Source organism: Candoia aspera, chromosome 8 (assembly GCF_035149785.1).
Source record: "Candoia aspera isolate rCanAsp1 chromosome 8, rCanAsp1.hap2, whole genome shotgun sequence".
In the NCBI taxonomy this organism is placed as follows: domain Eukaryota; kingdom Metazoa; phylum Chordata; class Lepidosauria; order Squamata; family Boidae; genus Candoia; species Candoia aspera.
In genome coordinates, this window is record NC_086160.1 from 40,723,450 (window position 1) to 40,740,115 (window position 16,666).

The window sequence follows — 16,666 nt, forward strand, 5'->3', positions numbered from 1 at the left end:
TATTGATAATCATGCATCAATTTAAAATGTTGACATTAAAATAATATATATGTAAAAGAGTACAGAAATGGCCCTGAAGAAGGCATCAGCAGCCATTACATAAACACCAGCTTAACCTTGGAAGGGAGGAGGGAGCAAGAAAGAAAGTCAACATTGTCCCACTTTGATTCTGGTTGGTATAACATGGGGACAGAGTAATGTACAGTATATCTTGGTTTTATACTGTATACTGAGTGGCACCTGTTACTTACAGTAATTCAGTTATTATACCCTACAACAATAAGTTCCAATAGTATTTGTGGAATCTGTTTCCTGATCTAGCCTGTCTTAAAGGGCTGACAATTATCTCATCTACAGGTATTTTATTTTTTTTTTTAAAAATCAAATTCAAACAGAGAAGATTCCAGAAAGGATAATGACCCTGTAAGAAAATAAGGGACTTCTTTTAATATTTTGACTTTCCAAAGTTAGGTTCTTTTCTGCTCTTTACTAGCAAGTTCTCTTTATGAGATGCATTATTAGAGCCACTAATGCAGAAGGAAATTTTAATTATCTCCCTTCATAGTTTTTTTCTGAAGCATACTGTAACTTAATAATTTAATTTTGGATTTTATCTTTTATAATCCCCCAGAAAGCATAATAACAAAGTTGTACACATCTGAATGGCACAGATTGGGAAAGGCTAGTTTGTACAAATCACTAGTAAGTTTATTGTTGCATATTCTTCATGGATATATGAGCAGATATTAGACGTATAAAATGAAGGCTTTCAATAATCAGTAATAATATAGATCACTAGATTCATGAAACTCTTTTAAAAAGTAAAGCTAAAGAAAGAGGTACCGAGTGGCACCTGGTACTTAGTTCAGTTTTTTAAAAGTCCAAAGCAGTTTTAAAAGGATTCAAACAATTGATTTTTTTTCAGATTTTGAGAATGAGTACACTGTATACTGTATAAAGAACTTGTTTTGGATTAGAATAAGTTTCTGTTATCTTGGAAAAAATGAATAGGAAATGCCACTTTGTTCAGTAACTAACATTATAGGATTCTGAAGTTCCTTGCATTGGCTTTTGTTGTATAAAAAGACCAGCCCAGGCTTTATGAGGCTTGGTGGGTTTTGTTTGTTAATGTATTGATCAAGTTTGTGAAACCTATGTCTTGTTTATTAGAGCATGTCACTGTTCTTCTTTTCCTTGTTTGTTTATTTAATTTGGTATATGGCTGACTACAAAAGTCTCAGCAGTTTACAATAAAAACAAATGTAAAACTGAGACATTAAAACATGTAAAATCAGCAATTAAAAACCAATACAAAACAATATATTTTAAAGGCATTTTAAAGGCTAGTAAGGATATTAGGCACCTCAGCATGTCAGGGAGTGTTCTCCAAATAGCTGAAGGGACAATATGAACAGCTTGTTCCCAGGTCATAGCAACTGTAGGCCAACCTCCTCAGAGGGTCTCAGTAAATATGGAGGATCATATAAAAATGGGCATTCTCTCAAATAGACTGCAGGATTTTTAAGGTAGTGACCAGCAGATGGTTTTTCCTAAGAAATGAACTGTAACCAATGCAGTGCTTCTAGCATAGATATAACAAGGTCTGTTTACTTCTTCCAAAATCAACACGGCTGCTGAATGTTGTACCAATTGAAGTTTTTGGACTGGACACAAAGGCAGTCCCATAGAACACTGTATTGTAGTGAAGGTTAGAAATCACAAGCATACCCATCACAGTTTTAAGTACATTACAGTATCTTCCAGAAAGGGATGCAGTTGGCATATTGCCTGACCATAGGGGCTCCTGACTATTCAATCAATTTGGAAAACAGAGCTTCAAATCCAGAAGCACAGGAGAATGTAATCCTATCCAGAACAGGCAAATTTATCTCCTCTCTGGAATTATAAGAAGCTTCAACTTGTATGAATTCAATTTCAGCCCATTATGAAGAGCATGACAGGGAGCCACACCATTTCCTGAAATAAAAAACAAATCCTCATGTAAAAGACTATGGGGAGGTTGGGATCATAATTGAAGAGAGAATAGGTATAAACAATCAAGAGATGGAAGGTAAGTCTGTTGGTAGTTTAGTTTATAAATAGCAATTCAGCTCAGGGATCAAAAAACCTGGGAAGAAGTGCTTCAGATTATTCAAGAGTGCTGCCTTAAAGAACTTGCAATAAATGAAGGTTGGAAATTCCTATAGCAATTTACGAGATTCTCTATTTAGTCCAAGTTTAGTATTAAATATACTTTACTGAAGTCTGTGTAATTCTTGCTTCCTTGATCTCACCCAGTTCTATATGAGGGTTGACACTTGGTGTAGCACCCAGTGTTAGATTTCCTGTTAAGCTCCTCCAATAATTTCAGGTGGATACTGAAAAGCACTGGAGAACAATGGTAACCTGAGGGTCACCATATAATAGCTCCCATTTCAAGAAGAAACTGTCTCCAAGTGATACCATATGAAATCTACCTGAGAGACAGAAACAGAACCACAGCATACCCATGTCTCCAATCTCCAAATCTCAGACAGTTCAGGAGGATAACATGATTGATTGAAACTTCTGAGAAGTCAAAGAGGATAATCAGAGTACATTATCTCTGTTGATCTCCAAACAAATATAATTCATTAGGCTTACTAAGATGATTTCAACCTTATAGCCCACTTTTCTAAAACAAAAACCAGTGGGTGGAAGCTTTACAGTGAGAAATCCAAACTTCAACTAAGAAGGAATGTCCTGACTATGAGAGCTGTTAAGCAATGGAACAGCCTGAAGTTCTGGATGCTCCATCACTGGAGGTTTTCAAGAAAAGACTGGACAGCCATTTGTCCAGAATGTTATGAGGATTCCTGCACTGAGCAGGGTTTTGGACTAGAAGGTTTCCAAGATCCCTTCCAACCCTATGATTCTGTTTTTCTATGTGTAATGTTAATTAAGGCATGTCTAATAAACTTTCAGCTAGAAGTTTCAAGCCAAGTTGGTAAGGATCCAGAGAACAAGTGGGAAATGTACTACTTCAACAGGCTGTCCACATCCTCAGGTATCAAAAATAGAAATTGATCCAGTCTATCTGTAGAAGAGGAATAACTACATCTCTATAGCTCACCCTATATCCAAGATGGCATCCAGACTAGCTTGAATGTGGGAACTTTTGTCCCTTAAAAAAAATTAAAAGCATTGCAATGAGCCCCATAAGGTTTTGTATCAGAACTTTACAAGGAGGAGATGGGTTTCAAGTCAGCCCTCTTACAGTCTGAAACAACTCAGACCATGACATTGTGAGATAATATGTGCAAAAAAAATCATGCTTTGTTGTACGTTGTCACTACATAGACCTTCCATGGGGTTTATGCTGTGCCACATCAGATTAAAATGAAGTCTTTCTCCACCCACACTCTACTCATCTATCTTGCCCTTCAATTCCCACAGTACTTCTATGTGCAAAAGGATCATTTCTGAAGCAGGTTGGAAAAAGTAGTTAGGAACAATTGTGTCAACCACCCTGGCAAGCTCCCTGTTCCAAATACTAACAAGAGAATTGAGAGAATCATTAGTGGAACTCTCCCTCTCCTCTCCCACCCCCAAGCACACCAAATCCTAATATTTGAGCCTCACCATTTATGTTTTGAGTGAGAATGCTGTGTTGATTGGTTTGATGATCCATTTGTTTCTTTTCTTGGCTGTCTACGGTATTCTTATAAGTCTTCTACAGGAACAGAATTCAGAACTGTCCTATCCTGCTTCTTCAAAGTACAACTTCCACTTACTTGGGAAATATAATAATTTTTGGAAAAAGTTACTGCTGCAGTTAAGCAATTTCACAATGTTTTCTCTTTTACAGTGTTAAAAAACCCAATCTGTAAATTATATAGATTCCCCACTGCTGACAACAAGTGGATGTGTATACGAGAACAGATGTTTGAGAGCAATCTTTCTTTTCATGTTCCCAAGGAACTCATCAGCCTACATATAAAGGAGGATCTGAGAAGGTAGGTGAAACGAAAAAATTAAAAAATGTGCTGTTAGAATGGTCTTTAGAAAATTGCTGGTAGTAATTGACTAAAACATTGATTACAGTAATAAACAAAAATGCTTGAACTCACATATAGGAATTCAGAATTCCAGTCTGCTCAGCTCCTGTGGAGGTAAACTGGAAATAATGTAAAAGAATCAAATTATTGCTTGGGGACCAACACAAGCATTAGAGCTGAGGCAAGTTGCAGCTTAAACAAAATCTTTTGTAGCTTTTCCTGCCCTGGAGAGTCCAGTGGCCTGCCTGGATTGGATGTGGCCAATCCAGAATCTGAAACTGTTTTACTGCCAAATACTCCAAGCTCTTTTTCTGAATTAGTGTTGAGCAGGGGAACATTATAGAAGTCTTCAAGCAGTTTAATTACATCATTCTAGCCAGTCAGATTTCTTATGTTCATATTTTGTATGATACAAGTTAAGCTTCTGAGTTGGATTTTCTGATAATAATCAAACCATTAATTTTGTCGTTGGTTTATTCATGAAGAGAAGAAAATGTATTAAGCCATTAGGGAAGTTTAAATTTTAATGTGTTTCTTTTTCTTAACTTAGTTCTTTATTGTACAGTAGTGATAATACAAATCAACAACAAAAAAAGAAAACCACCACTGTACAGTTTTTAACATCATATGCATAAGGAATAATTGAGAATAAGTTGCTAACTTCAGCCAGTTTTATTTGTAAATACAGATTCGTCTAAAAGTCATTTCAACTGGCCAATATTAATATGATAGAATTCCGTTCATGGCTTTTCAGGGTTTTTTTATACAACAATGTATTTTGCTTATTTAAGCATTAATTTTGGACATTCATTTCATCCAACCCCAAGTTGTTAAACAGAACTACTTATTTAAAAAGTACATGCTTGAAAAATGTTGCATTCTCACTTGGCATTCTTTGAATTAATTAAGTAAAACAAACAACAAAAAAGAAAAACAAAGAAAAATGAATAGGATACATAGAGATACATAAAATGAACTTTACATTAGAGTGAAGGTTGAAATTAAAATATGATACTTATAAAAAGATTTTTAATTTTTTTAAAGAGGCAAAACCAAAAAAGATTAAAAAGACAGTAAAAAAGATAAAGAAAAAACAGTATATAAAAAAAATTCTAGTAGCTCTTCTCTCTCCCCCCCCCCTCCTTTTTTTCCCTTTTTTACAGCTGCTGATTGCTACTTAAATATTGTTATACTTTACTTTGGACATTGTTACTCATTTCTGTTTGGATCATTTTTGTTGTTGTTATTTAAACAGTTTCTCTTTTTCTTCAAAAACTAGTCTAAGTGTCTTAGGTTGCCTTGCTGTGTAAAATGTTGTATATAAAGGAACCATTCCTGCTTGAATTTGGTTAGACATCTGCCATAAATATATGCAGCCAATTTTTCCATTGCTGTGTATTCTTCAATTTTAGTCTCCCAAGAATGTATTGACAGCAAGGTTTCTCTTTTCCAATGTTGTGCCAGATTGATTCTTGCCACTGTCAACATATATCTTAATAAATTGTGATGCATTTAATTTATATTCCCTGGGATCATACCTAATAAAAATATTTGTGGTTTTAGTCCAAATTTTATTTTCAGAATTTTCTGAATGTTTTGGTGTATCTCTAGTACTTTTGAGTCTTTTTCATAACCACCACATACGGTAAAACATTCCTTCTTTGTTGTGACATTTCCAACATTTATTGTTGCATGATTTATCCATTTTGGTAATCATTGATGGAAGTATATACCATCTGTAGAATATTTTATAACAGTTTTTCCTAAAATTGTAGCTGGATGGAATTTTATTATTTTTTTCCATAGTTCTTTCCATTGTTCCACTGTTATTACTTCTTTGAAGTTTCTCATCCATCTAATCATAGAATTTTAGATGTGTTCTCTCTTCTCATCATACTTTAGTAACAATTTGCAAATATGTCCTATTAAATGATCTTGATACTTCAATTTCTGTCATCTTTCTCAGAGACCCTCCTCCTTCTTTAAGATCGCTATTTTTCCAGTTATTTGCAAATACATTAACTGTGGTAAATTCCTTCCTACATTAAGCGATTCTTGTTGTTTCTTTGTTTATTTTTGGAATCCAGATGTATCATGTTGGCATATATGATCAAATCTTTCTTAACTGTAATTGTCATTGAAATAAAAGCATTTTACGGTAATGCTGGTAGTGAAATTGTTAGACTTATCCTTGTCTTTAAGGAATTCAATATTTTTAACAGACCTTTGTCTTATGTCCCTTCAGATTCTTGCCTTTTTTCCCCCTTATACCATAAATATATGTCAAGTCCATCGGCTAAACCTGCCCATTCTATAGTTGATATTCTGCTATTAGGAACATTTGTCCATTCTGTTATCCATGATAAACAGCTTGTTCTATAATATAACTTGAGATTGGGAAAAGCTAGTCCACCTCTCTCTTTTAAGTCTTGCAAAATTTTGGATCTTACTATTAGCTTTTTTTCCCATTCCATATAGATTTATTGATTGTTCTTTGCCAATCCTACAATATTTAATCTGGGATTTGAATTGGTGCCATTTGAAATAAGTTTATCTTGGGTAATACATTCATTTTTATTGTCTCTGTAAGTCTTAGGCAGGAAAGTTTTAGCTTTTTCATCTTTCAAGATCTTGCTTTAATTCTTTGAATTGTCATTTAGGAAGTATGCAGATGTGTTAACACATCTACATCTGGGAAGATCTGTAGCATTACACATCTGGCATCTTTTGCAAAAGTTGTGCATAATCTCTATTTCTTCATAGAATCATTAATATTCTAAATGAAATTTTTACAGTAGTATCCAATTACATTTAATTCTGTTTTCTTCATTAAAGTATATTAGATGAACTGAAAAACAAAAATATCATTTTTGTTTTTAAAGTGATCATACACATTTAATGAAGTAAAACTGAAAATGACAAAATTAGATCTTCACTTCTAATCTGAATCGTAAAGTAAACCTGTCATGAGTAAGGATGGCGAGCAGGGGGCTCCCATCCAGACTGTTAAGCGCATGCGTAGCACTGAGGAATTGGTCAGCCATTCAAAGAGACACAGATCGGGACGCCTTAATCTTTGGGGTTTATATGTCTGGGTTTTTCCCACGCTTCTTCAGTTTGTTAGGATTCCTGTTATGTACAAGCAATAAAACATTAGAGACCAGTTCCTTGTCTCAGCGTGTTTCCTGGCAGTTAGGACAAAACCCATTCGGTTTAAGTGGAATTGCTTCCCATTAAAACTTTTAAAAACTTTTTAAAAAAGTTAATAGTGAACCAAGTATTCAAATGGCCATATAAAGTATAGTTCATATGTGCTGTCATTTAGTATGTATTGAACAGTAGAGTTTGATGCGAGATCTCTATCAAGCAACAGTCATATTCAACCAGTTATAGCTGTCCTGTTCAGACTATGAGGTGGCCAGACAGCAGTATTATCAAACTCTTTATTAAAAACAACTATTTACAACAATAAAGTCTGTGAGTGATTAAGCAAGCAATTTCAATCAAGACCACCCAAGCAATGGCGGATGAACAGGCAAGACTGTGGTATCAGACTGAGGCAGAATTCAGCTAACTCTCTGATTGAAGCTGTCAGACTTGGTGATGTTAGAGTGCAAGGCAAGGAGGAAACAGAAGGCAAGGGTTCATGGACTGGCACGCAGTCTACTTCAACTAATAAACCATTGGTGCCCGTTGGTAGAAAAAGATGGAGATAAATGACAAAAAGTGAACCGTAATGTCATGTGCAAATACCATGACTTGAAACAAGCATTGGGACACAACTACATAAAGGTGGAATTTGCATCATAATATCAGCACATGCATCATCATTTTGATGTAAAGTTGATTTGCTGCAGAGTCTTATGAAAATATATTGCTTACGTAATTCAAGGTAAATTATAATAATCTAGAATGAGAGGGCTAAGTGAGATTATTTTTTTCAGCAAGAACCTTCAAACTGTATGTTTGTATATATTCAGTAAGTATTTGAAATTACTAATAATCTCAAAACATTTATTAGAATTAGCAGTGGCCATTTATATTGTCTTCTTCAGCAAGCTTTCACCAGCTGTTATATCTAACAATCAAGGAGAAACACAGAGAGGTATGTAGCGTCAGGCATTTAGCCTGAATCCACAGATGTTAAAACCAAATTTCACCCAGCGCAACAGGAACTTCTGGAGTTTTCTATATACAGCAATACAACCAAGCTTCTGTAGTTGTAACAGTAAAAGTTTGCCATGTGTTTTCATTTAATAGTGATACGAATTCTGTTTCAATTATGCCAGTTTCCAGAGTTAATAGGAAGCCGACAATCTGCTAAAGGATTTCCTTTTGTAACTCCATGAAATGACTGTCTTTTATTAGCCTGACATTTTCATTTAGTAGGTACGCTTGCCAAGATGAGTAACCCAGACATATATATCCTGGCATTATATATTAAAAGTGAAAGTAAGAATTACTTAAAGTGGTGTGTTAATATTTTTAAAGACTGAAAATCTGAATGTGCTGTTCTCATCATCCAAATCAAACTATTTTAATCTGGGGATTCATTATTTATTAAATAGAGTTTTGGGGGCAGGGGGGTTAAGTGACATTGGTGGTTTTCTTCTTCCTAGATTCCATAGCATATTCTTCAGTATTAAACAATTGGATGTGGATAGAAACCATCTTATTTTCACATAAAAGTTGGAGGATGTAATTAAAATTGATAAAGGTGTAGATTTTAAAAGATAACACCTCATCAAATGTTAATATAAATGGAAGGAGATAGGACATGGGTACTGATTCAAGACTTTCTTCCACTTTTTTCCTCTGTAACGCATAGAAATAACAGAAGAACATTTGTGTGTCTAAGTCAGTCTAGCAGCCTTTTGGAATGTAGATATTTGGGGATTGTCATTCTCAGAATTCTTAGCCAGCAGAACTGGATACTAGCAGTTCCAAGACACATGAAGGGTGCCAGTTTAAGGAAGGCTGTTCTACAACTTCATGGATTCTAGCATTTCCCCCAGGCTTTCCTTCCCCTACTGAAAGACACCCTGAATTAAACCTGGGTCCATTTCTATGCAAAAAAGTGCCTTATTGATTAGGCCCAGGATAATATATATAAATAAGAATGATAAAACAAGCTGTTGAATTATAGCTGGTTAACCACTTCATTTGTACTAACATTTTTGTAGCATTGGATTGATAAATTATTATTATTATTATTATTATTATTATTATTATTATTATTATTATTTTGCTACAGGAATCAGGACCTTAAAGAACTTGGGGAGCTTGCTCCACATTGGGACAATATGCGTAAAAATGTTATTGCACACTGTGATCAAATGTTGACCCTGTACCAAAATATGCTTGCAGAACTTGGAAAATACACAGGTCAGAAAATGTTTAATAATTAAAGTTATGATTCTACAGAGCTATGTTACTGACTCTCACGCTTTCCTAGAGAGATCAAGCACAAACCATGAGTACATACGACCCTCTCCTTTTCTCTTAAATTTATGAAAAAAATAATTACAGTATCAAATATATGATCTTACTTAAATGTAAGATCTCTCAGAACCTAGATGATAACAAGAATCTAGTCCCCATCACTGTATGGGGATTACATAAATACTGCCCTAACAGGGCCATTTAGCTAATGATATTTTTATAGATCATCCGCAGAGTCTCTTCAGCTTACCAGTTTTCTAGATCATTTGTAGAGATGTTTTTATGATACATGGAAGCTTTGGAATGTTCTTCCCGTATAAAGGATGTTTCTGATTTTAGATCTCTGATAGGTCTTAATGTTCAGGATTCACATTTATACTGGCCTGTAACTTGTTCATTTCCTTTCTCCTGTTCTTAGTATGGTGAAATACGTGCAACTGTTTTTTTTTAAGTCAGACTCCTTTTTTTAATAGGTATAGTAGTTGCCAATCACAGAGACTATTTTTCTAACAGGTCATACAAGATTCGTCTGGCACTAATATTGCTTCTTTTTAGGTATAGACAATGCCCTTTTTATTCTCCAGGCTTTTAGATTATTCTTTTTATTTTTCTTGTTAGTTTCTATCATACAGTTTAATTTTTTCTTGACATTTTCATTTTATAAAATTACCTACATTTGCAGTTTTTCTGATGCTGCTATTGGTAGTGAAAAACAAGCTGCTATGAAAGAAAAGAAAAAGCACTTCCCTGTCTGGATGGAAACTAACTTTAAGAAAGTTATTTTCATCACATTCATAGCATAACTTTGCACTAATAATCTTGATGGTCCCCTCTCACATACCTGCTATTTGAAAAGAAACGTAAAGTAAAACCACGTACATTGAGTGCTGTTATATGTTTAATGTGTTGTTTATTATAATCATCGAACTAGGAAATCATTTATTTCTACATATATTCCATCTATGAAATTTCTTAGTAGAACATGTTCTGCAAATAACTCTATGTTATGTATTACGTATAGTGGAATCAGTTATTTCCACAGATGTGTGAGCGTGTGTGCCTGTATCCCATCTCTCCATCGAGAAGTTCGGATTTCAATTTCACAGTGTTCTGATGGCGTCCTGTTCAGGAACAGCTATGCTTAGTTTTACTTTGAGTAATTCCTATCTGAAGTGTAAAGTTATTCTGTATTGGAAATTAATTATGTTTTGACTGAGCATATTTATTTATTTATTTATTTATTTATTATTCAAATTTTGTTACCGCCCATCTCCCCCAAGAGAGGCGGTAACAAAATTACCGCCCATATAGGTCACAAAGTATTTTTTTTTCTTTTCCTAAATAGCTTGAAAAGCTTAAAATAAGGCTTGTGTCACCAAGTTCATTATTACAAATTTAAAATTGTTCTCTTTGTATTTGCTGAATATGTAATTAAAGCTGTGGTCACTGGTTTTTATTTTCATTTTAATAGCTTTTAAACACAGACAAGCATGTGCACATACAGTCGTGTAACTTGTGCAACTGTTTACACAGTTCTTATTTAGGTATCTGCAGAAAAATTGTTTTCCAGACAAATGTAAAATCATGCAAACTACTTTTTTTCACTATATGAAGCATTTGACAATAGACAAAATGTGGAGTATAATGGCCTGCTAGTGGTTGGTAGATATTATGTGAGCTTTATGATTACACCCTTGTTTCTATGTCAAGAAATACATGAATAACTCTGGCAGTATGAAACTTAGACCCAATTCAGGTTTATGTACTTTATCTGAGTAAGCTGATATTGGAGCATGCCTAAAGTCAGTTGAATACTTCTTGCAGTAATTATGACTCTTGAGTGAGATGGGTGGTGACAAAATTTGAAATAAAAATAAATAAATGATGTACAAAATGAAAAAGCTATATTACAGCTGTTATACCCCCATTATATTTAATGCTGGAATCTATGATTCTAAGCAAGCCTGGATCACAGATTAATTTCAAATAGTAACACCCTGATTAATTCCAAACTTGGGACCCATATTAATTACCATATATAGACTTTTTGCTGAATGGCAAGACAAGAGGAAGGAAGGATAACAATGCTCACATATGAACTTGGAGAACTTCATAGATAATTAAGCTGGGAATGTATGCCTTAGCCTGGTCATATTAAGAGTTATTGTTGCTGCTTGTATGTCTACTTGTTCTTGACTGAGGTTGTCTGCCCTGCAAGTTATGGCAATTGTAGATACATGATCTACTTCTCTATTATGGACTTGCTACTCAGAAATAAACAAGCTATTTATCTGTAGCTTGTCCCTTTAACACCAAGACTTCCCAAATACTTATAACTAATTTCAATTATTTCTTGGAATAGAGTTAGCCCAGGTTGACTGTACATACATAGTAGCTGAGTTCTCCATGCTTCAGGAGAGCAGTACAGAGGTATAGATCCACTCAGAGTCCCTCTTTGGGGGGAGATGGGCGGTAGCACAAATTTGAAAAATAAATAAATAAATCAGTTTTTTTGCAGATGTTTTGCACTGCAAAACTAGACATGGGGCTGGGAGATGGGCATTGATCTCCCGATGCCCAGAATACCCACCTACTAAGTATAGACTTACTTCAGTACTTGACTGTAAAATGAGAATAATGCTACAGGCTTTCTTGTATGGCTGTTGCAGTGGTTGTTTAGATGCATCCATTTCTAGATGAGAATTTGTGTTAATTTTTTGCTATAAATATTATTGTTCCTTCATTTCATTTACTTCTAACCTTACTATTTACAGACACCTTCTCCCATAAATGAGAGTGTACACGTTTTAAGTATTATATATCAGGTAATACCTAAAATAGACTATAAGATGCCACAAGTTCTTTATTTTTAGTAAACAGATGTAATAAATGCATCACCATTGTCAACAAAACCATATATTAATTAAATATGCTGGTCTGTGGCCATAATAAAGTCTTTTTTAAAAAATAAACTTTATTATATTTTCAGAATACAAATAAAACACAAAGTATAGAAAAGATTGAAAAAAGAACTAAAAGAAAAAAATACGAATTTAAGAAGTACAAAGATAATTAGAGACAAATACAAAGGAAGTGACTTCCAACCTTCCCCAACACAGATTTAAACAGAAATATAATACATTAATCTCTCACTCTAAACCAAACCTTGCTAAACAGTATTTCTATAAACAATAACAATCATCAATAGTTTAAAGTGTTACCGACACAGAAGTATCATCCTGGATTTTAAGAAAGACATCTGGATCCTTAGTTAATGATACTTTATAATTTTTTTCAGGCTCTTCTTTTAAATCAAGTTGCAGTAAAGGAGAGAAAACACTAGAATTTGTTCCAGTAAATCTACATCTGCAGAGAATGCATGTGCACAGTCCTCATTTAAAAGGTAGGCTATATGGAGTTACAGAGTTCACTTGTAATGATTGCCTACTCTAATAGACTCAGACTCACAAGCAGGAACTTAATGATATCTGATTTATTAAAGAATAGTATGCAAATACAGAGAAAGCTGAGAATGAGTAAAAGCGCACCAAATACAAACTAAAAACCCTCGGCTCAAACGTAATCCCTCCCCTCGCCCTGCCATTGCAAACTCCCCCCCCCCCCAGGTGCTGGTAACCGTTTCTGCTGATGTCCTGGGAAAGGAACCTTGAACACACGAGATAACCCAAACACATTCCAATCCAGCTACTAACATATAACAATCCCACGAGATGGAATCCTCCTCCCCTCCCAGACGAAACACGCATCAGCCAAATGACATGCGAAACGTTACGATGTACCGGCAACATTGCAATGGTGAACATGACATACCGCCCCCCCAAAAACATTAAGGAGCGGGTTTGTGAGGATAAGCTAGATGAAAGCGGCGAACCAAAAGAGGAGATTGGACATCACGGCCAAACACCCATTCAGGGTGGGGAAAGTGCTTCCAGCGAACAAGGTACTGAAGAGTGCCACGTAGTCGGCGAGAATCAAGGACCTCCTTCACCTCAAAATGTTGTTGCCCGTCAATCATGATCGGAGCAGGTGGTGGGGGTTGTGGATGCCAGTGATCTGAGTGGTTGACAGGCTTGAGCAAGCTGCAATGAAAAACAGGATGTAAACATTTCAGATTGTGTGGCAAATCCAGTCTAAACGTGACAGGGTTAACAACTCCCACAATGGGAAAAGGTCCAACAAACTTAGGAGCCAACTTCTTCGAGGGCTGAGGGGACTTAATGAACTTAGTGGAAAGGTAGACCTTATCACCAACTTTAAAAGCAGGTTGAAGGGCTCGTCGCTTATCGGTGTGCAGTTTATAGGCAGATTGGGCATCAGCCAACGCCTGTTGAATCACTGGCCACGAATCAGCCAGTTGAGCAGCCCAATCAAAAGCGGAGCAGGGCTGTGTGGAGGGTTGAGGCAACTCAGGAATGGGAACAAAGTTCCGGCCAAACACAGTATGGAAAGGGGTGTGCCCCGTGCTCTGATGGACGGCGTTGTTATAAGCCACCTCAGCAAAAGATAGCAGATCAACCCAATTGTCCTGCTGATAGTTGACAAATGCCCGCAAAAATTGCTCCAGGGTCGAATTAAGAGCCTCCGTAGATCCGTCAGTCTCCGGATGTGACGCAGTGGACAACGCCTGCTTGGTACCCACCAGCTTTAAAAATGCCCTCCAAAATTGGGAAGTGAACTGTGTTCCGCGGTCCGTGATCAAGCGGGAGGGGCTCCCGTGAATCCGGTAGATGTGGATTAGAAAAAGGCGGGCCAATTGCTGCGCAGACGGAATGGAAGCACATGGAATGAAATGGGCTTGCTTAGAAAAGTAGTCCTTTACCACCCAAATCACAGTCTTTCTCTGACTAGGAGGCAAATCCACAATGAAATCCATGGAAACCTCCTCCCAAGGACGAAAGGGGCTAGCCACCGGCTGCAGCAGCCCTTGCGGTTTGCCCTCCTTCCGTTTAGACATGGCACAGACAGGACAAGAAGCGACATAACTTTTTACATCATGTCTCAATGTGGGCCACCAGAATTGGAGGCACACCAGATGCAAGGTTTTGACAAACCCAAAATGACCAGCCACTTTATCATCATGAGACCTAATCAAAATTTCCCTTCTCAAACTGTCAGGGACATAGAGTCGGTTTTGCTTCCAAGCAAAGCCTCTGTCAAATGTAACATTGTCTCTATTCGCTTGCAACCAAGTGTCAGATTTCAGCTCTAGCAGAAACTGTTGTTGCAATTGCGAGGGAATTGGCATTCTTCCCCCAGCCAGTGAAACCGAAGCTGGGGCAGCTGTGCATGAGTCTGACTGCGTGTGACAGCTTGCAACCCCAATTGGGGTGCTGTCCACACTGTACCCACAACGTCAGGTGCCTGGACCAAATCCTGGGGCAGGCGGGAAAGCACATCAGCCAGGAAGTTTTTCTTGCCCAGAATGAACCTCAACTTAAAGTCAAAGCGACTGAAAAATTGCGCCCAGCAGATCTGCTTAGGACTAAGCTTCTGTGGTGCGCTGAGCACTTCCAAATTTTTATGGTCAGTCCAAACTTCAAAAGGACATTTAGCCCCCTCTAAGAGGTGGCGCCATGCCTCCAAAGCAGCCTTGACTGCAAAAGCTTCTTTTTCCCAAACATGCCATCGCCTTTCCGTCTCGGAAAATTTCTGGGACAGATACGCACAGGGCTTCAGGCGGTCACCAGCATCCACTTGCAGCAAGAATGCTCCAATTAAGAAATCAGAAGCATCCACTTGAACCACAAAGGGTTTAGTGGGATCAGGGTGTTGAAGAATGGGTTCAGCAGTGAACAGGCTTTTGAGTTTGTCGAAAGCCAACTGGCATTCAGGTGTCCAATTGAGCAATGCCCCCGGGTTCTTCATCTTGTGTGTGTCCCCCAACCCCTTTGTACGTAACAAATCAGTGAGAGGCAGTGCAATTTCTGCGAACCCCTGGATGAATTGGCGGTAATAGTTGGAAAATCCAAGAAAACTTTGGAGCTGCCTGCGGGTACGCGGGCGCTCCCACCCCAAAATAGCTTGAATCTTCGCAGGATCCATTTCAATGCCCTTGTCAGAGACCCCAGGTAGTCAAGCTGAGTCTGATGAAATTCACACTTAGAAAGTTTAGCATAAAGCTCAGCCTTTCTCAGTTTGCTAAGCACCTGTTTCACCAAGCGCTCATGTTCCTCCTCCGTTTCAGTATAAATCAAAACATCATCCAAATAGACCAGTATACCCTTGAACAAATGTTCATGTAACACTTCATTGATCAATTGCATGAACACCCCTAGTGCCCCCGCCAACCCAAAAGGCAAAACCTTGTACTGAAAAGAACCCAGAGGACAATTGAAAGCAGTCTTCCATTCATCCCCCTCCCGTATGCGGATGCGGAAATAGGCTTCCCGCAAATCCAGCTTAGAGAAGATTTTCCCCTTAGCCAGATGTACTAACATGTCTTTTATTAATGGCAGAGGATATTTGTTTAATATCGAGACCACATTTAATCCACGGTAATCTGTACAAAGTCTCAATGTCCCATCCTTCTTGGCTCAAAACAAGACGGGGGCGCCCACTGGCGAATTTGCTGGTTCAATAAAAGCCCTGGCCAAGTTTTTGTCCACAAACTCCCTCAACGCCGCCAGTTCCTTTTGCATCATGGCATAGATTTTTGGTTTGGGGAGTTGCGCGTTGGGGACCAACTCTATCGCACAGTCAGTTTTTCGATGAGGTGGAAGTTGGTCCACTTCCTTCTCACCAAACACATCCGCAAAGCTTTGGTATTGCTCCGGCAAGCCCTCCAGTGGGGTGACAGCGAAATGCGGGGTTGCTGCCGCCGCCCTCCCCACTGCAGCCTCCGGAGCGTCGTCCTCCCCAGGGGCTTGATAGAAACAATCCCCAAAAGTCAAAGTCCTGTGCACCCAATTTATATATGGGTTTTGTTGGACCAACCAAGGAATCCCCAGAATGACTAAGGGACCCCCCACAGACGCCACCACAAATAGCAGCCCCTCACGGTGGCTGCCCATTTGCAACGCCACCATGCCCGTGAAATGGGTGACTGGCTTCCCCCCCGCCGTAGAACCATCCAGCTGGGTGAAAATCATGGGACGTTGTAGTGGAAAACTGGGTAACTCCAAAGCAGCCACCATGTCAGGGTGCATCAAGCAACGCGAACGCCCTGA

The 16,666-nt window shown here is 37.6% G+C and overlaps 1 protein-coding gene across 1 annotated transcript in view; it reads left to right on the top strand.

Annotated features, from left to right (window-relative positions):
• INPP4B (inositol polyphosphate-4-phosphatase type II B) overlaps positions 1-16,666 on the top strand; it is a 166,517-nt gene that overhangs the window by 47,235 nt on the left and 102,616 nt on the right. Inside the window, exons 10-12 of the mRNA XM_063310809.1 lie at positions 3,848-3,995; positions 9,292-9,422; positions 12,778-12,882. Of these exons, the coding sequence (XP_063166879.1) occupies positions 3,848-3,995; positions 9,292-9,422; positions 12,778-12,882 (384 nt within the window). The remainder of the gene's footprint in view (positions 1-3,847; positions 3,996-9,291; positions 9,423-12,777; positions 12,883-16,666) is intronic.